Raw genomic sequence first — 23,270 nt, 5'->3', positions numbered from 1 at the left:
AGAAATGCTGTATTCCAACACAAGCATGGTTGTCGGTGTAATAACAGGCACATGGGGCATCTACGTCTCAGATTTATGGACACAGGGCGGCAGTTTGTGCTCTGGTTATGTAGGCTATGGTTTTCACATAACCGCCTCAGTAAATGACAAAACAAATTGTCAGAGTTCAGAAACTGGCGTCATACAGTCGTTTGCCTTGCGAAACCGTCTGTTCAAACCTAAGAATAATAATTTCATTGTTCTTATTTTTGAACCTAAGCCTAAAGAGAAGTGTGCCCAGTAATGAGATAGTAATAGCCTAAGGGCAATGAAGTGGAAAGGTACATATGAGATGGCATTTTAAAACATTACAGTGGGTTACCTGGTAAGGACTTGAAGTAATCTAGAATGTTGGCCAGCATTCCTCAACACAAGACATGCGGCACGCAATGAAGGCAACGCACCACGCTCGCCCTTGTCGAGCGACAACCGTAGAGCTGTCGAATAGTAGGCCAGCGATAGTGGCCATAGACCTAGCAGATATCAAAATATTAGAATGCTAGATTCATAGAGACTTAATATAACACTATAGTCCATTCACCATAAACTGTCCCCTAAACATAATAAGATAGGGGACAAGTTATAGTAAATGGACTATACTTTATGTGTAGTAGGTACCTATAATTATTATATATGTTTATATATTTTATTATCAATACACAGCCAAACCGTTATTTTTTTACAGGTATGATAATTCTGTATTTCTTCTTGTATGTATGATAATTTTGGCAACAGCTCTCAATCGAGACAGCTTAGAACTACCTTATTCTATATTCTTCAAGTAAGTGACAGAGTGTGTATTTATGTATTACACTATGTATGGAAATTGGTTGAAAGGAAGAGGTATGGACTATAAATTGTATATACATTTATAATTTAGTGACATATTTTTCATAAATTATAAATGTTATACAATTATAAATGTATAACATTTATAATTTATGAAAAATATGTCACTAAATTATAAATGTATATACAATTTATAGTCCATACCTCTTCCTTTCAACCAATTTCCATACATAGTGTAATACATAAATATAAATGTACATACAATTTATAGTCCATACCTCTTCCTTTCAACCAATTTCCATACATAGTGTAATACATAAATTATAAATGTATATACAATTTATAGTCCATACCTCTTCCTTTCAACCAATTTCCATACATAGTGTAATACATAAATTATAAATGTATATACAATTTATAGTCCATACCTCTTCGTTTCAACCAATTTCCATATAGATGATAATGCTCCCAGTTTTTAGGCTCCAACTCTAGTAATCGTTCCAGAGTAGTTTTTTTTTCGTTCTCTGGAGTTAAATGCAGCAGTTCTAGATACGCTTGCACAAATCTTGGCTCGAGTGATATGCAGCGTTCCAACATCTTTAGCGATTCAGGTATGCGATTCTTCTTTCTACAAATAATATAATCACTTCACAGCCTAGTTAAAATCTAGATTTATACTAAAAAGAAATATAGAACATAAACCAGTTAGTCCCCAGGTGGACCCCTAGGACCCACGATGCCCTTCCAGCTTCCATCTTCCCCAATGCCTACGGTATGAGTACCTTGAAATCATTAAAAATAAGGGGTTCGCTGTAGGTGGATCCGCGAAAATTGATGTGCCAATGGACTGGACGGCGAAGAACTATAATAATAAATAAAAGAAAGTCTACAAAGCAAAAAAAAAAATCATCACCGCGTAATTGTCAATTAAGCTCGGCAAACCGATGGACGTTGGGATTCCCAAGCTGCTGGAAAGGTTACCTCTCACCGGTAAACGCGTGGGTCAGCCACAAACGATGTGGACAAATGAGATCAAGTCGCTGGCAGCCCAAGCGGCCAAGGACATTGGATTTTGGAACTCCTTACAAAATACCTATTCTAGCAGTGGACGTCAATCGGCTGAAGTGATGATGATGATGATGACGATGATTTGTCAATTTCCTCCATGGCGACTACTATATTTGTAAACTTAAAACTAAAGCTACGAGGGTTCCAAAAGCGTCTTAGTCTAAGAAGCCCACAACAAACTTAGCCAGTGTTGTTTTTTTGTTATCACCATCTCCCATTGTCATTTAAAATTATTAGAAGAGCAACCTGGTTAGAGCACCCAAGCTTTTTTATCGATTTCGTAGTCCTTTATACTATAATAGGACTTTTCTACAAGCTTACGTAAATATCGGGGATGCCCTTCTGATTTTAATGTTCACGACCACTAATATAAGCACCATCAAATTATGATTTCAACACCATAAACATTGAAATTGAAAGAAAAAATGCTCTCTGTATTAATATATATAGTAACAGTATAAATACGAGTTAGCAAACCTTTGCTCATGGTCACTATTGTGTCCTAGATCCCGAGATATGACAAACAAACATCTCTCGCTAAAACACAAATATACCCTTATCAGTCATGTCCTGGCGCAAAAATAAATATTATATTTGCTGGCTTTGTATGACGTCAATGAAATGTAAACAGGACTTTGTGTTTCTAATTCGACTATTTAAACAATACGAAGACTTTTCAAATGTTACATTCAGGATTTACGAGACTGAAATTTTAAAAATCCTTGACATTTCTAGAAACTAGTTTGTAAAATCTGTTTAATGGATGCTGCTTAAAATAAATTTCTTCTATTGATTCCAATTTTAATTCTAAAAGGCTCAATGTAAGTATGATCCCAGTCAAATTAAAAGCTCGGAACAAACAAAATAAGATACGAGTAATAGATAAACATACCGATAAAGTTTAGCTAGATTGTAGTGTGCATTGACATGATCTCTGTTATATTTTAGGGCTTGCAGAAAGTGATGTTCCGCTCGACCAGATGCCAGGACTAACGTACCGAGATTGTTGTGTGCACTGGCGTAACTTGGCCACAATCTGGAAAAAACAGATTTAATATTATAATCAGTGCTAAGTAGATAGTGGTTTATGAAAAATGAGCTGGTTGAAGTGATGTTTTAAGTAACACATAGCGCATGAAGCAAAAATATTGTATCCACGCGTGAATCCTAGAGTAGCTTAGGGGGTTTGTTATCACATTTTTTGATACAAAAATATAATCTTCTTCTTAGTCGTGCATTCATGGCAGAGTGGTCGTGGCTGCTGAGATGAATTTCATGGCGTTAGGCATCATTGGATTGCACGGCTTCCCGCACGAGTCTTCTCCTTTTTTGGCAGTTGGTAGCGTGTCGAAAGCATTCCACCACAGTTGTCTGGGTCAGCAATTTCACCGTATCTATCCAACGAGTTGGTGACCGCCCTCTTGCCCTTGCCCTTTTTCCTTCAACCTGTCCTTGCACCACCAATCGTTCAATCGACCCCTCATTCCTTGAGATATGGCCAAAAACTTGAATATTCGTAAATGCACCGTAGACGAAAGTCGTTCCTTGATATTTAGTTCTTTTAAAATTGAATTGTTGGTGCGGAATGCAGTCCAAGGGATCTTTAAAAGGCGTCTCCAGCACCACATCTCTAGGGCATCGATTTTTCGGCGGTCTTGTAGTCTAAGTGTACATAAATATAATATTGAATACCATCTGTGTACCTAATGTCCAAGTCCATGGGGGACGCGGGGGATATGACGATGTAGACAGATGGTATAAAACTTCTTAGTTTTCCATTTATATATCCCAGGGAATGTTGGTAAATGACACAAGACCTTACAAAAATAAGGTATGTACAAAATACGAACTATTCCTAGAACTGTGGAGTGCTATACGTTGAAAAGACCTCGAGAAATAAGTTAGGTATATTTATTTCCGCAACATGATCAATTAATCGTGAACAAAAGGATAGTGAAAATTATAAAGCTTAGTAAATAACTATAATATTTGCTATAATCTGTACGAAACTATTGTGGATAAACGAGGAAAATTAATAATTGTTTCTCATTTTTCGTATCTGAGATAAGTAAGCGTTTGACAAATGCAAGTTTTATTAATAGCTTATTATTTAAGGTACATACTTTAATGCTTCTTTGTAGTGTTTGATAGCGTTCTCCTGTTGTTCGATGTCCTTCAGAAAGTTTGCAAAGTTATAATGCAGTTTAGCATTATGTGGAAGAACTGCCAGGTCTGCCCTGCAATGTTGTACATATATGTTGTTTCACAGTCTTTGTAGATAGTTGCATGTCCTACTAAAATAAAAAAGCTTCAGGAAATAGTAGCAAGAATCTTATGCATCTTATCGAAAGGACCGAAGTATTGCGTGACCTTGAAGAATTTTATTTTTTCCTTTGTCGCATTTTAATAAGGCGAAAAATCTTGAAATTTACCTACTATTTTATCACTGTTCAGCTTGCACTGAACTTTATTAAAATGAAAACTTTAGTGAAAATTATTTTTTATAACTTAGTAACAATTAACACCAAATTGTCCTCTCTTGATATGTATTTATATCTCTGTAACTACTTTTTTTCTTTGGTGTACAATAAAAGTGTATTCATTCATTCAATTAAGCAATCTAAATAATTGAGTGATTATAAGTGCAAACAAGTATCCATAGTATTATATAGCATTGAAAGTACTGATAAAAAGGAAAGACTTGACTCGAGTTAGCTCCATCTGATTAAGTTAGATGTCACTGATTTACAGAATATTTTACTTTTTTGTAGACCTTTTCAGAGTATAAATTTTGTCAAAGTAATACTTTATTTGTACCAAGAGAAAGAATATTTTTAAAGCTTCGCGAGTAAAGGATCCACTCGTTGCTTTGCTATCCGTAAGAGGGTTCGCAGGCCTTCTAATAGGCTTATGTACCTACGAATTCTCACCTCAGTAAACTCTCTCTCGTTCTCCAGTCCCTATTTCTCAGAAAAGTCCTCGCCGCGCCAGAAGCGACAAGGATAGCAATACTCAAAATAAGAAGCCTTCTACTATTGCCGCCTTGCTTCCACATCAATTGAATTCCATACACTGTGATCACAACAGACCCGACACTGAAAATGTTAAACATAATCTTATATTTTATGATAAATTATACAGCAATTCTGTCACTAAATGCACAAGTTTTAAAAATAGCTACTCTATACTGCAACCTGTCATGACCAATTTAATAAATATACTCCGACAATACACACATCGCCACCAAGCCCAAAGTAAGCGTAGCTTGTGTTATGGATACTAAGATGACTGACGAATATTTTTGGGAATAATATTATTAAATTCTTGTTATATACTGATAAACACCCAGACACTGAAAAACATTCATGTACAAACATTTTCCAGTTGTGGGAATCGAACCCACAGCCTTGGGCTCAGAAGGCAGGACCACTGCCCACTCGGCCAGTCGGCCGTCAAATCAGTTCTATAAAAACCTCTTTAATCAATTAATACTACACTGATATGTACAATTCGCCATTCACATAGAAAAAGTGGTTTAGAGCTGAAAATGTCGTTCGGAGTGTTACCCGTGAGTTACGCTATGAATTACCCGCGGATCACAGTATATTCAGGTATTGTATTAGAACCACAAAATTGTATACATATCTATTCACTTGGTTATATAGGCACATATTTGGGGATAAGGAACGCAACTACACAATTTTTAAATTAATTTAGTGTAAGTAATTTGCTTAATTATTTAAAACACTGGCGACCCGGCTTTGCATGGGTGCAATATATGTAAGTTTGGTAATTCGAACTTGATTTTCGGGATTTGGAATGTCGCGATCGACACCCGCCGTGCGCCTTTAACATCAATTTCAATTTCAATGTATTCAGCACAATACATAATTTTCAATATTGAAAATAAATTTAATTATATAATATAACGTATGTACAATCCCTGATACATATTTTATTAATATGCTGTAGGGGCAATTTTGATTCACATGAAATGCACAATGTATCTAATGTATTTAATTGGATAAAGAATAAAATAGTTTGTAAAAGAAACAGTTTTGTTTAAAGTACTTAGTTTTTGTAAATAACCCATATTTTTTTTTGTAAAATGTAATAGATTAAAATGGTTACTATGGGAAATCCTTTGGAGGTAACCATATACCATCGCGGACTTCTTTGAAGACCTTTTAAAGGTAATTGAATAGCTCTGTCTATTAAAAAAACCAAAATTCGTGGCATATTTTAAAGATCTAACCATATTATGTAGCGACACATAGAATGCGGGAAACGACTTCATTTTAGACTATGTATTATTGTGATAAGTAATACTTTTCTCACCTTGGAATATACAAGACCCTTTCAGCTACCACGAAACCAACTGTCACTAGCAAGTTAGAAGCCGGTAGATATGGTACCACCAGTAACATTAAACCGACCACCAGGGGAGAATGCCGCTGTAGCTGAAACAACGGAATTTTCAAAACATCAAATGAGCAAATTCTCTGAAATACACATTTAAATACGCACTGTTTTTAAGGTACAAAAGAATAGTGAAATGCCAGTCAGACCCGCAAAATTATTGTACGGCAATATATTGTTTCGTACCTCAGAACTTGAAAGAAAACGTTTTATTTGGCTCAGTTGTTTGAAATCAATAATGTACTGATTAACTACTTTACTGATTTTATTGAACGTTTCATCAATAGATTGAACAAGTTAAGCTCTTTCTTAAAGTTTGAACCATAGTCTTCTTTTGAGTTGGCACGAGACTTGTGTTGGGGCAATTAAATTCAAACATTGTCCCAGAGGCATTTTCTCTCGTGACTGTACAGACCATATATATTATAATATTATTATATGTTATAATATATTGTTATTATTCAGTAATAAATGTCAAGTACTTAAATACCCGTGTTTTTAATAACTGGACATTTATTATACTAGCAAAACTTGTAAAACTATTATGTACGTACTAACTTGGATGTGAGATTGGTTTTAAATTGCAATATCCGTAAAGTCATTACCTCTAAATCCATCAAGCAGCGGTAAGAAAGCGCGAGGAGTGCAATCAGCGCTGCACACGTGACCAGATTCCTCGGATCCCAGCCGCTGGTGATCAGAGGCACTGAGCCCATCTGCCAGTCGTGACTGAGGGTCCACGGGCACAACAGAAGCCACCAGTTGAACGCTGCCAGGTAGCAGAATGTCATTAGCCTAGAATCACAAAATATAGCCTTCAGGAATCATCATCAATGCGCCACAGGTAAGAACAAGCCTTTCCTTTTTTTGAAATTTTGATCCTGTTACAGAGCTTTGAAAATACACAGAACAAAACTAAAACGAAACTTTAAAACGAATATTCATGGAAAATACTTTTTTTTTATTCCACTACAGCCCTTGAGCCCAGCATCTTACCTAAGTGATGATGCAATTTAAAATTTGCAAATTAAAATGGTAGCGGGCTAACCTGTTAGGCAGTATGGTAGTCATATCAGCTAATCGGTATTCGACATCACATCGGAACACTAAATTGCTTTGTGGCAGGTCTTTGTCAGTAGTTACGAACTAGCCACGGGCAAAGCCTCCCACCAGACCAGACCAGAGAATATTCAGAAATAATAAATTCCCAAATTACATCTGCCATTGACCGAACCCAGGACATCCTAATTAAATTCACAGCGCTCACTATTGCGCCACAGACGTCGTCGAAGAAGTTGACATTTCACGTAATAACTCAAAATACGAGTACTTCCCAAATATTTTTACGGAAAACAAAACAATTTCCAATGAAATCTATATTTCAATGTTGGTAATACTTATTTCAGTCCGCATTGGATTACTCATTTTCTAAAAGCGGCTGCTATAAATTACCTGATTGCAAATGACGGGTGGAAGGCAGGTGGGTTGTCCTGTGGTGAGAATGCGGGCAAGGAACCCTGCAGAAGGGCCAGTCTTCCTATAGCCAACAGCATTAAAACTAGAAGGCCTTTAACGACCCTGCTCCATACTGAGTCTCCTTTCCAGCGACATTTTGCTGGTGACCTGAAATTTAAAGATGTCTCGCTGTGAGCGTTTGTCGTTTGCTATAAAATGTTTCTATTAGTAATTTGAAATCTTTTTGTTAGTAATTTTAAAATAAATCCTACTAATATTAAAAATGCGACAGTTTGTAGGGATGGCTGGACTACTAATATTGATGGATAGATTGATGTTTGTTACTCTTTCACTCTTTCACAAAAACAACTGATTCAATTAGACTGAATTTTGAAATGGAGATAGATTATAGGACGGTTAGCATGAGCGGCAGATGATAATCTCCCCGGGGAGAAGATAAAAAATTATCTTCTCCAACAGCTTTATCAAGGCTCAGAACAATGCACAAAGGGGGTAAACTTCTCCTATTCCATGTTTCCGTGCTTTAGCAGGTGGACACGTTAATTATATCCCCTGTCAGGATATAATAGGGGATATAATTTTTGTCCCCCGCCTGTGCTAGCCCTGCTGGATTAACACATAGGCCACATGAAAAATGCTCCCGGAAAAATGTACGATTCCCGGATTTATGAAAAACCAAAAAACCGCGTACAAGGCCGCGGACAACAGCTGGTGTTTATATAATTGAGATATTAGAAAAATCTAAAATGTCTAGTTTATAATTTCGTCAATGTTTTTCAGTGTCTGGGTGTTTATTTGAATATTAAAGTATTTAAATATATTGTTCATAAAAATATTCAATATCTTAGTACTTTAACACTAGCTATGATTACTATGAGGCTAGATGGCGAGGTGTGTATTATCGTAATATATTTATTTATTTAAATCTCAGAAATTTGCGTAGGCTGTTTCGATGTTTTTTTTAAATAGTATGATAATGTCATGTCAGGTTTTAACTACTCTCTGAGGAAATTAAATCGACTAGATTCAACTACACCTATGACATGAAATTATTAGTGTTCTCACTTGCAGTATGTTTTATTTTTTAAATTTAGTTTTCTTACATTTTCATATTTGATATGCTTGTAATTAATAATTTCTGCGATTTGACACATCGTCCGGGCTGTTCTTTCTATACACATAGATAAACTAAAACTATAAAATTTACACACTTATAATAATTATAACTAAAAATTTATAATCTACTTCTACTCTACCTACTACTGTTCTCTATCTACTACTGTTGAATCGCTTGAGGCCACACAGGATGGAGTTTTCCATGTCAGTGTAAGATTGCAAGGCAGTTCTTTGTATCAGAGTATCAGACTGGCAGAGTGGCAGTTTCGCATCAGAGTATATAGAAAAACATAATTAAGTAGGATGTGTTGGCAGCCAGAGCGCCAACATGGCAAATTGAGATAAAGTCGCCATATGTTCTGGCCTCTGCCTCTTATAGATAACTGCCTCGTTGGTATTGTGGTGAGAATTTTCAACTGCAGATTATATGGTCCTGGGTTCAATCCTCGGGTCGGGCCAGTGCCAGTGGAGAGACCTCTAATCTGTGGGTGATGCACCTGTTCACTTTCCGGTCGTGTTGAAACTGCCTTTCCACCGACCTATGACTATGACACTGAGCGAACAGAAAGTGCATCCTTGTTTGCGCACAAACTTGTGCATTATAATATCTCCCGTGTAGTTAAAAAATCACATTGGAGATATGCCACCGTGGTCGGAATCGGTCAGGTAACCTCTTTGTTTTGATACTGGCATTGCGCCAACACGCGTGCTGTCAACCATACCTGCTCATGCAGTTCCAGCTCCTGTAGAAGTCGAAGGCCAGGTTGAGAAGCAGCGCAGTGAGGCCGGTCTCCTTGGCCAGCATGCTGAGCCCTGCCAGCACTGCACTGGACCAAACGCGGCGGCGACCCGATGACCTGAAAATATTATTAAACATATTATTATTTTTTAGTTTTTTTTATTCCACTGCAAGTGAGCTCTTGACTCAGCAGAATTATCTCCCCGGGGAAAGGATATGGGCAGGAGACAATTATCTCCCTGGGGAAAGGATAAAAAATTATCTTCTCCCACAGCCACTGACACTATCGACTCTCAGAGCACTGGCGCACAAGTGGAAATAATATATGTGTAACAATAAACGGGGGTAAACTTCTCCTATTCCATGTTCCCATACTTTATATAATTTTTGTTTTCTGCCTGTGCTAGCCCAGCTGGTGGTAATGATGATGCAGTCTAAGATTGTAGCGGACTAGCCTGTTAGGGTGTTTGTTTAAAATAGTATAACGTATAAGAGTATAATATGTAGTATAATATTTGGAAAAGTACGCCATTCAAAACTTCATTCACATTATCACCCACAGGTACCTAAGGTGTTTAAGTCGCTGGCATTAGGCTTGAATGATATTGTGTCAAAATCCTAACTTTTTGGCGCAGTTTTGAGCGCTGTGGTTTTAAGCCAGGGTACCGGGTTTGATCTCCGGCAGGGGCAATTTACAAATATATTTACGGCCGATCCGCGCAGTGGGCAGCGACCCTGCTTTCTGAGTCCAAAGCCGTGGGTTCTATTCCCACAACTAGAAAATGTTTGTGTGATGAACAGCATTGTTTTCAGTGTCTGGGTGTTTATATGTATTTTATAAGTATTTATGTATATTATTCATTAAAAAAATAATATTCATCAGTCATCTTAGTACCCATAACACAAGCTACGCTTACTTTGGGGCTGAATGGCGATGTGTGTAGTGTCGTAGTATATTTATTTATTTATTTATTTATATCTTTATATATATATTTCTTGTGTGAGTGTGTATGTCACTGAACTCCTCCTAAACGGCCGGACCGATTTGAATGAATTTTTGGTATGCGTTTGGGTGGCACCCTGGATGGTTTAGATTCACAAATCAGCCCGACAGATGGCGCTGGGGTCCGCTAGTTATTTATAAATTTCCTATGGTCAGGTCTGCTGGGAGGCATCGGGCGTGGCTAGTAACTAACCTACCGATAAAGAAGTGCCGCTAAGTAATTTAGCATTCCGTTGTATTGTCGTGAAAACCAATAAGGATACGATTAATATGCCATATACCTCCAACAGGTAAGCCCGTAGTCCCGGACAGCATCATCACTTAGCAGCATGTGAGATTGCACTCAAAAAAGGCTTTCATATATGCAGTGTTATACAATTATTATGCAGTGGTACTTGACACTATTGAGTGTACGTGATTGTTTGAGAAATTATGGGATTTCTTGTTGATGATGGAGTTTTCAAATCGCTTTGTTAAGATAAAAATGTATATTTTATGGGACAATAATTGTAGTATCTGTTTCAGTATATAATAGGCTATCGTATATTTGGAGGCTGACTGGAGCAGTGGGCAGCGACGCTTCTTTTTGAGTCCTAGGCCGTAGGTTCGATTCCCACTACTGGAAAATGTTTGTGTCATGAACATGATTGGTTTTCAGTGTCTGGGAGTTTATCTGTATATTATAAGTATTTATGTGTATTATATTCATAAAAATATTTACAGCTATCTTAGTTCCCATAACACAAGCTACGCTTACTTTGTGGCTAGATGGTTAGTGTGTATTGTCGTAGTATATTTATTTATTTATAAGAGCACATAGTTCATACTAATATATTCTCAAAGTTGGAAATATGAAGGTTCTCATACTGGAAGTATGCCTAATAACTTTTCAATATAAAGTATATTTCTCAGTTTCGGAGACAAGAGAGACGATTCGACTTTCTAACACAATTATTCGCAATTCGGAACCTTTGGGCGGGCGGCGTAATATGCTTCCACAAGTTTTGGGAACATTCGACATCCTTACCATTCTTTGCGAAGTTTCAACATTCGGAGACAAGGGACGAAGTGCGTAACAATATTAAGGAATAGACGGAGGTATTACAAACTGTTTATACATTAGGGACGCTATATGGCTAGCGTAACTTTAGGCTGCTCTTTGAATGGACAAATATGCGCTAACAAACAGCGTATGGTTTTCAAAGAGAGGATGAAAAATATATTTAATAATAATAATTGATTTAACATATTACAGTTAATTAGAACTGTTAGAGATGCGTGCTGGGATCAAACTCGGTCCCCCGAAAGGGAAGTCGAGCTCCTACTCAATGCGCTATCACCGCTATGTGCGATTTAAGTAGATAATAAAAATATCACTTGCTTCAACGTTGAAGGAAAACATCGTGAGGAAACCTGCATGCCTGAGAGTCCTACATAATGTACTCAAAGGTGTGTGGAGTCCACCAATCCGCACTGGGCCAGCGTGGTGGACTACAGCCTTAACCCCTTCTCATTGTGGGAGGAGACCCGTGCGCTATAGTGGGCTGGTAATAGAGGTTGATGTGATGATGATAATTTCAGTTAAACCTGGTCAGAATTGCGTGCCACTGCTAGTATAGTATTTTATACTTTGGCAGTAAGAGGCTATAGTAAGAACATTTTGGAAGATTTGTTTGTTTCTTATAGTCTGTAAAAATAAATTTATCGGAATATGAAAAAGGATAAGCAGCTCTGAAATTCCTGTTGCAGGTCATGCACCTGGACTAGGGTTTCAGCTGAAAATCTCCGCTCCATCTTTTTATGCTTAGCAGGGCATGTCGTATAATTTGTTGTAATGTGGCATCAATTATTATTAACAAAGATATTTAACATCCTTTCTTTCATAAAGTTGGCAGCGTAAATGAGTACAAAACAATGATGACAGAACTCTCATTAATATCATACTTCGGTTTGTGATTTAAAATAAAAGAGAGTAAGGTAACTTACCCGTGATAAAGGAGAAGAGAAGAGAGAAAGAAAACGCACGCCAACACATCGGCACGGCCTACCACTCCTGATACCTGCAACAATGATAACATGTTTTTAGATTATTTTTAAAAAAATCTAAATGTTTTTCAAGTTTTATATTATTTTATATCTATCATGTACATAATATTCGTAGAAGACTTGGTGTGTTTGTTTGAACGCGCTTAACTCTTGAAGGAAGTCCCAGAGGTTAGATTCGGAATCTGTTTTTTTTTTAGTAGCCTAATCCTAATATTGAGCTGTAATAGCCCTGTGGCTAGGTCGTTGACTTCACTTTCCTGGGGCCGAGTTCGAATCCCAGCACCTCTAACTTTTCTCAGTTATGTGCGTTTTAAGTAAAATATCACTTGCTTCAACGGTGAAGGAAAACATCGTGAGAAAACCTGTGTGCCTAAGTTCTCTATAATGTTCTCAAAGGTGTGACCAGTCCACCAAACTGAGTGGACTACGTGGTGGACTGCGGCCTCAACCCCTTCTCATTGTGGGAGAAGACCCGTGCCCTGTAGGGGGCCGGTAATGGGTTGACATGATGATGGGCTTTTCCGTGAGTTTGGTAGTCATACCCCTAATCGTCTTCTACGTGACATCGCACCGGAACACTAAATCACTTAACGTCACGTCTTCTGTCGTTAGGGTGGTAATTTGCCACGGCCAAAGCCTCACCAGACCAGAGAAAATTCAGAAATTAAAATTTCCAAATTGCCCCTGCCGGAATGGAACCCGGGACCTCCTACTTAAATTCATAGCGCTCACCGTTGCGCCAGGGAGTAGTTGATAATGTGAGTCGGGTTATAATATTGTGTCTAATTGCGGATGAAAGTTTGTGGTTAAAGCCGTATCGATAAAGAATAGATTTACAACAGGCCACCGTTGTTAAGCTATCTCTTTCGCACAATATGCAGAGATGCGAATATTGTGCCAGTGAGATGCCACGACCTCGGCCGCCTAGTATAAATATATTTTTGAATGAAGTTGCTTTTATGCGAATTTCGATATTTGTACGTGGAGTGAACCAATAATGTTACAACAAGCTAATTTTGTGGGATTACTACTCGGTTATAATTATTTTTGTTATATTGTTTGAGAGCTCAATTTATGAGCTCTTTATACGCTATACAGGATAAGTATTTTTTAAGTGCGGATGTTTTAATATGTCATACATGAACCAAATTTATGAACATATATATTTTTATTTTTATGTTTTACTTAACGATACTGAAACTAACGGTTACAAAATAGGTCCCTACAATAGCTCTCAGCTGTCAACTTGCGATCAACGTTCTCGCACTCGGTCCTATCGTCGCAGCGGCAATTCCATTAAATAAAGCATAATAATAACTTAAACAAATAAAATTTAAAATCACATAACTTACCTATGCATGCCACACATAACGATGTGTTTTTTTTAATCCACTACAAGTTAGCACATGACTGCAATCTCACCTGGTGGTAAGTGATAATGCAGCCTAAGATGGTAGTGGGCTATTATTTATTAAGTTAGATACCTATTACGAGTAGCCATGATTTGCTCATTTTATGCTCGGATATAGTAAAAAAAAGTTTGTGTACACTGTACTTATGTACACGCGTTAGAAGTTATACTTCTTTGGCGTATGAAAAAAAAAAACGAAAATGCAGTAGTGATTAACGAAAAATATTAAAATTAATTAAAAAGATTTTATTTAAATAAGGTTTTACGTAATAATATTTATTTATTCACACTGTTTGTACTGTTACATAACACGTGTTCTAAATATAAAAATACTAGATGTTATAACTTGAATACAGTTATCGATTTTCATGCCACCTAAAACTAGCTATAATATGTAGAATTCAGGTGTCGGTGAGCGCGAAAAATTCACTCTCATAATTTTTCTCCATCGCGCCAAAAGAAGTATAACTTCAAAAAAATATGATAAATTTATTGGAAATATGTTCTATTACCGATACCGAATCACCAAAAAAAAAATTGGTTGTCTGTAAATCAGCTTACTGACGATAGTTGAACGTGACAACGTCGTAAGAAAATACTGATGGAATGGTTGCATTTTTCAAAAGAAAATTTTAATTTTATTTGTTTGTGGATATTATGGTTGCTATAAACAATTGACACCACATTCACTTTTCACTGCACTTCATCCTTGCCGAAAACATGTAATAAAATGTATTATTGTATAGAAGCTGTCCACGCGGACGCATCGTTCACTCAAGTAAGAGAGAGACAGATGTCGAACGCGGAGGCCGACTGTGCCTCTTTGTCGCTGGTTCCGCGCTCTCGCTTGCACTTCAAGCCTTGAATGGAACGCCTCAGAGCGAGGTAACGCCTCATACGTCATGTTTTTTCGTGCGTGCAGCCGGCTCCATCGAATTATAAGACGTTGTCACGTCAAAAAAAAATCCGCAGTGGTTTCGAATTATCCTGTATGACATCACGCCAATTCAGAAAGAATGCTTAGCGAAAAGAGTAGACGGAGCTATGCGATGGGGTGGATCGGGGTACTTATAGTGTGTAGAAAAGGAAATATAGAATGGCAAAAAAATACTTATTAGAAGTTTCATAATCGCGGAGAACCGCTATTTATTTTATTAAAATACTTAGCCGCATAACATGAGAGTAATTCTGTGGGCATTCTAGATAAAACTAGTTCACAATCTAGTGCGTAATTAGGTACGCCACGGTAATGCAGTTTATAACAATGGCTGCCAGCGAACTGGATTATGAGTTTCTGTTTTATGTAACAGAAGAAGTTTACAGTTTATTTTAAAATAAAATTATTTTATAAAGAAAAAATTCATACTTCATTTATTTTATGTAACTACTAGCCGTTTCCCGCCCGCTTCGCTGGACGAATTGAAAAAGGAAATAAATTACATTTTATGTTTCATTTTTATTTATTTTTTTCATATTTTTATTATTCTCCTTTTTTTTTTATTTTTGTATGAACATAAATAGGCCCCGCGGATAGAACTGTAAGCATCGATATTGTTTAGACTTACTCAAATTCCAAATTCCATCGATTTAGCCTGTATCTTTCATCCAGGTGATTTTTCTCACTAATATTCATTGTAACTTTCAATGTGCAATCATTATAACATTTCCGTGCCTTTCTTCCAAAAATTAATAATAATTGACATGAAGAAAAAAATTTGAAATGAGCATTGAAAGTTTAAGTTAAAGTCATTGCAAGTCTCATATGTGAAGTTTAAATCTGTCTAGGTTCAAGTGCGCCGAATTTTCTGTTACCTAAAATTTTCACCGAGACATCAATTTTTTATAGAAAATTAATTGTGCATGTTTTTTATGAATTCTATTGGAATAAGTAACTAAATTTCTTTTCCACATCTCATGTGCTTGGAAAATGCATTCATTTTAATCTGTTACATTTCCGCGATCCCGCAATAAAAGAATTCGTCGGTTATGTAGTCTGCAAAAGTAAAATGAATGTAAAATTCTTAGTCCGTTGATTGGATAGCTACATGTAAAGTTAAGTTTTTGTAACCTCTCAATGACTTTTTCTCCGCTGCCAAAAAGACAATTGTTGTAAGGAAATACACGAATATCCCTACATACACGAAGATCCCCACCAAATTTGGAGTCTGTAGAAGTTACAGGTTAGAAATAAAAATTTTAGATTTTAACACCCACCCCCGCAATTCCTGTCGGAAGTAGACTTTATTGAAATCCATTTTGAGATGTTCTTTATGTGAAAAATAAAAGATTCCTACCATATTTAGAATTTTTAGAAGATAAATTTGAAATTGAAATTTTTTATTGTTAACACCCACCCCCGCGAACCTTATTGGAGGTGATTCATTGTAAAATCCGCTCGAAGATCATTTTTATATTACATATAGAACACTCTCACTAAATTTGGAGTCTATAGGAGCTATCGCTTGGAAATTGAAAATTTTCATTGTTTAACGCCCCCGCAATCTTCTTTGGGGTGGGATATCGTAAAATTTGTTCATAAATCATTTTTACATCACTTATAGAAAATTCCTACAAAATTTGGAGCTTGTAGGAGCTTTAGCTGGAAAATTAAAAATATTAATACCCACCCCCGCAACCCCCTGTGGGGTGAGCTATCGTAAAATTCGTTCATAGCCTATTTCTACACCTCTTACAGAAGATTCCTACCAAATCTGAAGTCTATAGAAGCTATAGTTTAAAAACGGGAATTGTTCATTGTTAACGCCCCCGCAATCCCCTTTGGGGAATGAATTTCTTAAAATCTATTCATAGCTGACCTCTACATAGCAAAAGTAATATTCCTACCAAGTTTCACGTTTCTAAGTCTTATGGTTCCCGAGATTTCGTGGTGAGTGACTATATAGATGGGAATTCTTCGATTATCATCGAAATTTTTAACTTTTTATGGGGCTTTTTTAAAATTTTCTTACATACAAAACTTTCTCCTGACAATTCTGAAGATAAAAAAAAAGCCCAATTGGTCCAGCCGTTCTCCACTACCGTGAGTAGATTCTTAGCTGAATGTAAAAAACCATAATCCGTTTAATACACTCTGTTGAAATCCATGAAAACAAAAGAATCAAGAGAAAATGCTTATCTTTTGTTTTTATTAGCGGGATAAATGTTCATAAAAGTAAAACAGCAATAAAAAAATGAAGGAATGTTGGAATTCAAAAAATAGATAGCCATAAACCATCTAGGAAAAATTCCGCATCGAATGGTGGTAGTTTCATGTCGATACGATCAGTGGTTTAGGCGTGATTGAGCCTCAAACGAAGACCATTTTCATTATATATATATATATAGATTATGTTCCTCAATACAGTTGCTTGAAAAGTATATAAAGCTCGGAAATTTATTTAACCGCAAGCATATACATTATTAGGAAACCTACAGTTTTTTCATTGGCGTTTTAATTTTTTAATATTTTCTGTTTTTTTTATTTATATATTTAAAAAAAAGGGGTCTAGTGATTAAGCGTTCCGGTACGATGTCGTGAAAAAACCTAATGGGATTCCATAACCCAAACAGGCTAGCTCGCTACCATTTTAGACGGCATCATCACTTGACACCAGCAATTTAAATTACAGTCAAGGGCTAACTTGTGGTGAAATAAAAAAAAAATGAGGAATTATTACCAAATTAATCAATTAATTTTTCCAAAACAGCGCCACACATTAAACATGTACAACTTCATAAACGAGAAAAAAGCATCCATTACAGTCAATCTATATAATACTATGTGGTATTTTGAGGTAGGTAAGATAACAGTAGGTTTAGTTTTTCCCCCATCAATTTTAGGTTTATTGTGTAAATTGAAACTTGAATTAACGTATAACAATAGTTTAGAGGCATTCTGCCTGAGGATTATGTTTCGGTTTAATAACATTTATTTGAATTGATAGCAGCTATTGATACATATATGAGATAAGAGGAAATGGCGGACGAGTTAGGAAGCCAAAATATTCAAGGTCCTTTATATTTCTAAAGTATAACAGTGATTTCGAGTGACTCTTTGGCATAATATGTTTAAGAGATTTTTCTATTAAGTATATCTGAAGTAACATCTTCTATATTATAATAACAAACATGATTGAGTTATTCTTTTATGTTGAATTTCAAATGAAAACACACAGGCAGCCGGTTGGTGCATTGGACAGCGACCCTGCTTTCTGCGTCCAAGGTCGTGGGTTCGAATCACTGTAGTTCACGATCAACTGGAAAAAAATGTTTGTGTGATGAACTGGAACAAGAATGTTTTTCAGTGTCTGGGTGCTTATATGTATATAATAAGTATTAATGTGTATTATATTCATAAAAAAATATTCATCAGCTATCTTAGTACCCAAAACCACAAGCTACGCTTACTTTGGGACTAGTTGTATATTTATTTATTATTAATATTATTAATAATACAAGTAAAAGGAGAGCGGTCCATAGGAATTGGGTAGCAAACCTGCGACGTAGTGTTTTATAACATCTTCGGTCTGTAACTAATACCTAAAAACTTTATAGCTGTCTCTTGGTCGGGCAGACTCTGATCATTGTTCTTACAGACTTGGGAGAGATAAGATGAAGCGCACGAGTGCTAATCTATTGGCTCTGAATCTAATTTAATCTTTAGTATCACAGGAAATTCGATGTCATAAGAACATTCAAATAAAACGAGCGACTGTTATTAATTATGAATAATATTTTTATAATACCTTCCCAATGTGAGAAGAGACCCGTGAAATGTAGATTCATATTTTTATAAAGATTTTAAACTAAGATTTTCCTGGTTAATTAACATTTCCTTAATATAGTTCATGTAGTCCAACAAAGAGATACGAAAGCGGATAGTCAGATTCTGCCCTTGACATTCAACTTGGCATCTCGCACCTCCGGAATCCCGTCGCGATCACGATCCATGCAACTGGGTCCAAATATCGACAAATCCAATAATATTATCGTGGTATGTACCCGTTGAACTATATTTAAGACATAATGTTATAATTTCAACTTTCTTTATAGCAACATGCCCCCTTTGTATGACAATCAAGATCCCTCATTAGATATTATATATATTTCTGTTAATTTAACTACAAAAATAATAAGTACCTAATTATACTTGGTCTAAGTATTAGAGATGAACTAATGGAGTAACCAAAAATGCTTGTTCCTCACTTTTTTGATGTCTGTAAACAAAAAGCAGAAGTGTAATTTAAAATTCATTAGCGCAATATAACGTGGCCGGGCCCCACAGGAGGTACGTTAAGATATAAATTAGGGTAATAAAGGAAATAAGGTTTCGCTTTATTACGCGGAAAGGGGCCTATTCAGACATGTAAGATTCAGTCCGTAGTCTGCACCATAGCTACCATAGGAGTGGATGAAAGGACGGAGTCGTCACCCAATAGCATATCAAACTCTTTTATCACTACCAACCAATTACGGCCCCATTTCATGGCACTGCTATTTTTAGGAAGGGTTTACGCTCAAGCTGGCCAAGTGCGGATTGGAAGACTTCAAACGCCTTTGAAAACGTTATGTAGATCTGTCAGGCTTGCTGGTTTACTCACGATGTTTTCCTTCACCGTTAAAGCGAGTGATATTTTCATTGCTTAAATCAAAAACGCACATAACTCCGAAAAGTTAAATGTGCGTGTGCCGCAAGGTGCCGGGGTTCGATCTCGGTCCGCCTGAAAGGGAGCCAAAGCCTTAACCACTTGGCTATCAACGCTTCAAACTTTACACAAACAAAGTAAAATGACTCCAAAAAAATAAATAAGTTAAGTTAGTGTAAGTTAAGTTAGTGCTGAATAGCGCGCTTTAAAGATTATTATTCAGTGTTAGTGATAACAATCGGGACCGACAGATTCGTTGCGCTTTACAAAATAACGCAATACCTTACAATAGATGATGATGACTGATGCGGGAATCGAATGCAGGACGTACGTTGTGGGACGTACTCTGTCACCGAATAGGGTGACAGAGTACGTCCCACAACACTAGAATTCAATTATCTACTATACGGATAAGTGTGAGCGGATTATACAAATTGTATGCAAGCAAATTGTTCCCCCATTTAACATTGAGGGGAACCTGACCCCGATGTGTCTGGATAGACTATTAAGCCTCGCTTGCACCCATTAGCAAATGGGTTTTGCTGAAGAACTGTGTTGTTTGGAGCGATTATCTAAATCTTAATGCAGTAAAGCTACAGCATCTCAGCTGCCGGCGATTACATGGGCAGACATTTACGGCGTGTGGTAGGTATTAAGATTATTTTAATCATCGTATAAACCCATTACCGGCCCACTACAGGATACGGGTCTTCTCCAACAATGAGAAGGGGTTAAGGCCGTGATCCACTATTCTTTCTCTTTTTTTTTTTCTTTTTTTTTATAAATAAATATACTACGACAATACACATATCGCCACCTAGCCCCAAAGTGAGCGTAGCTTGTATTATGGGTACTAAGTTGACTGATGAATATTTTTATGAATAATATACATAAATACTTTAGAATATATATATAAACACCCAGACACCGGAAAACATTCATGCTCATCACACAAACATTTGGTGGACTCCACACGTCTTTGAGAACATTATGTAGAACTCTCAGACATGCAGGTTACCTCACGATGTTTTCCTTCACCGTTGAAGCAAGTGATATTTTAATTGCTTAAAACGCACATAATTGAGATGTGAGAGCTGGGATTCGAATTCGGTCCCCCGAAAGTTTAGTCGATGTCACCAACTGGGCTATCACAACTTCTTGATGATGATATAAATCATCATCGTCACATCAACTGGTTACCGGCCCACTACAGAGCACGGGTCTCCTCCAACAATGAGAAGGGGTTAAGCGTAGTCCACCACGCTGTCTTTGTGCGGATTGGTGGAGAACATGATGGAAATCTCTCAGGCAAGCAAGTATCCCCACTATGTTTTTTTTCACCGTTGAAGCAAGTGATATTTTAATTGCTTAAAACACATATAACTAAGACAACATACAGGTGCGTGCTAAAATTCGAACTCGGCACCCCGCAAAGTGAAGTTCAAGTCTTGAGGACTTCAACTTCACTTTTGGGGAAATTCAATCAATTTCCTTTAAATGATTTACTTTTTTTATGTAGTCTACTTTATTGCACTGTAAGTTTTATATCTATAATCGAAGAATCCCGCAATAAATCCGCGAACGTCTATCGAAGTGGCAGTTTGCGCGGTGATAAGGCACACTTGGCGACATCAATTAGCAAGCGGGCGTTTAATTACGAGCGGCTCGTTACTGGTTCCTTTTGTCAGCCATCAATTATTGCGTTTTAACGAGCCTGGCGACTGTCGGCTGTCCGTCTCCGGGCGGAGCTGTAATTGGCCGAATGTCAATAATTACAAACTGCACGACCGCGAGGCTGATTTAACCGAACAAAATGGTAACCTACATGATTATAGCACAGAGCAGGTAGGTACTATAGTATATATACCTACACAGAATTAAGAACATACAGAAACCGTGTACATCTAATATTGAAGCATCGAAAACCACTCCACTTAAGCAGTGTTCCTCGAACAGGCATTTATTTAGCAGTTGGCAGTAATTATTTTTCCTCTGATGCTCTAAACGTTTACTATAAAATGAGGATAATGGGTAAAGTTTGTGAGCTAGCAATATTCCGCTAATGTGAAGTGAGACGTGCGCGGGGTGTTTTTACTGTTTTTGAACACATTTGCACTATGGGCAATAATGGCTGAATGAGGGTTCTGACTGTGGTATAAAGTATCATTACCCACCCACTTACCTGCCTAGTTAGTACTATTATAATTAAAGATTTTAAACTAAGATTTTCGTGGTTAATCAACATTTCTTAAATATAGTTCAACGGGTACATACCACGATAATATTTTGTATTTGTCGATATTTCGACCCAGTTGCATGGATCGTGGTCACGACGTGACTGAAACCGTGTCCCGTCGTCGTCGTGCAAAATAGCTTAAGAAAAGTACTATTATATATTGCTATGATATTATATACTCACGGTATGATTACTGTGCCTAGTAGTATTTGTACTCTCTATGAGTGCCGTAGAAAGAAATTTACCTTAATTCAAGAATAACACAAAATAAATAAATTGAACTATCAAAAACTCACAAGTTTTAGAAGAATAAAAATAGTTGAGCGACCTTAAAATATCTTATTTGAGTTGCACTGCTGTGCGTCTTGATCATAAATTGCTATCAAACCATGATGGCAATCAAGTGAAAAATGAAGACTTCTCGTTCAAGTTCCGATATAAATTGCATAGCGGTGGCAACTTTTCAAATTAAACCCCGAGAGCGAGACAAGTCCAGCAATCAGCCGGCTAATAGGAAAACTTTAAGAATATTGCCTTCCAATAGTTCACATTAAGACTGTTTGTGGGGCTACCTCTATTTGTCTTTGTCTTGCGCTTCAAAAATGGATGTACATAGTTAAGAGAAAATATAAAATGCCTGTCTACTTTTAATTAGAGTTTCTTCAATATCGTTCAAACTTTGCAATATGGATTTATAAACTAATTTTGTTATTTATTCTAAACTCAAATTTATCACGGTTATGATCACGTGGTTTTTTGTGATTCTGACGTAATTATTATTTATATCTACTACTTTTTATAAAGACAAGGCTTATGAGTAAATTAGGCTAAGCCAGAAGTTGGTCATTACGACCTCTGAACGAGTGCGCCGAATCCGCACGGGCCAGCGTGGTGGACTACGGCCTTAACCCCTTCTCATGGGAGAAGACCCGTGCTTTGTAGTTGGCCGGTAATGGGTTGATATGATGATGATGATATTTTCTTTCTGCGTCCAAGGCGGTGGGTTCGATTCCCACAACTGGGAAAATGTTTGTGTGATGAGCATTAATGTTTTCAGTGTCTGGGTGTTTATCTGTATATTATAAGTATTTATGTGTATTATATTCATAAAAAAATCGTCAGGTATCTTACTTCCCATAACACAAGCTACGCTTACTTTGGGACTAGATGGCGATGTGTGTATTGTAGTATTTAAATACTATTTATTTAGTTATAAAAATGTCACCTGTCAAATATGTCATACTTTTGATTTTTATTCATCAAAATAAAATTAATTTATATTG

At 36.7% G+C, this 23,270-nt stretch overlaps 1 protein-coding gene across 1 annotated transcript in view; it reads right to left on the bottom strand.

The window, feature by feature from the left end:
• LOC120624029 (protein O-mannosyl-transferase TMTC1-like) overlaps positions 1 to 23,270 on the bottom strand; it is a 147,952-nt gene that overhangs the window by 1,399 nt on the left and 123,283 nt on the right. The window contains exons 3-12 of the mRNA XM_039890338.1: positions 12,636 to 12,709; positions 9,630 to 9,764; positions 7,768 to 7,938; positions 6,921 to 7,110; positions 6,235 to 6,356; positions 4,827 to 4,991; positions 4,020 to 4,133; positions 2,789 to 2,932; positions 1,257 to 1,456; positions 362 to 512 (exon numbers count right to left, since the gene is read on the bottom strand). Coding sequence (XP_039746272.1) covers positions 362 to 512; positions 1,257 to 1,456; positions 2,789 to 2,932; positions 4,020 to 4,133; positions 4,827 to 4,991; positions 6,235 to 6,356; positions 6,921 to 7,110; positions 7,768 to 7,938; positions 9,630 to 9,764; positions 12,636 to 12,709 — 1,466 coding nt within the window. The remainder of the gene's footprint in view (positions 1 to 361; positions 513 to 1,256; positions 1,457 to 2,788; positions 2,933 to 4,019; positions 4,134 to 4,826; positions 4,992 to 6,234; positions 6,357 to 6,920; positions 7,111 to 7,767; positions 7,939 to 9,629; positions 9,765 to 12,635; positions 12,710 to 23,270) is intronic.

This window comes from Pararge aegeria, chromosome 5, assembly GCF_905163445.1.
Source record: "Pararge aegeria chromosome 5, ilParAegt1.1, whole genome shotgun sequence".
In the NCBI taxonomy this organism is placed as follows: domain Eukaryota; kingdom Metazoa; phylum Arthropoda; class Insecta; order Lepidoptera; family Nymphalidae; genus Pararge; species Pararge aegeria.
The sequence above is the reverse complement of the archived record's forward strand: the minus strand, read 5'-3'. Positions and strand labels throughout refer to the sequence as shown.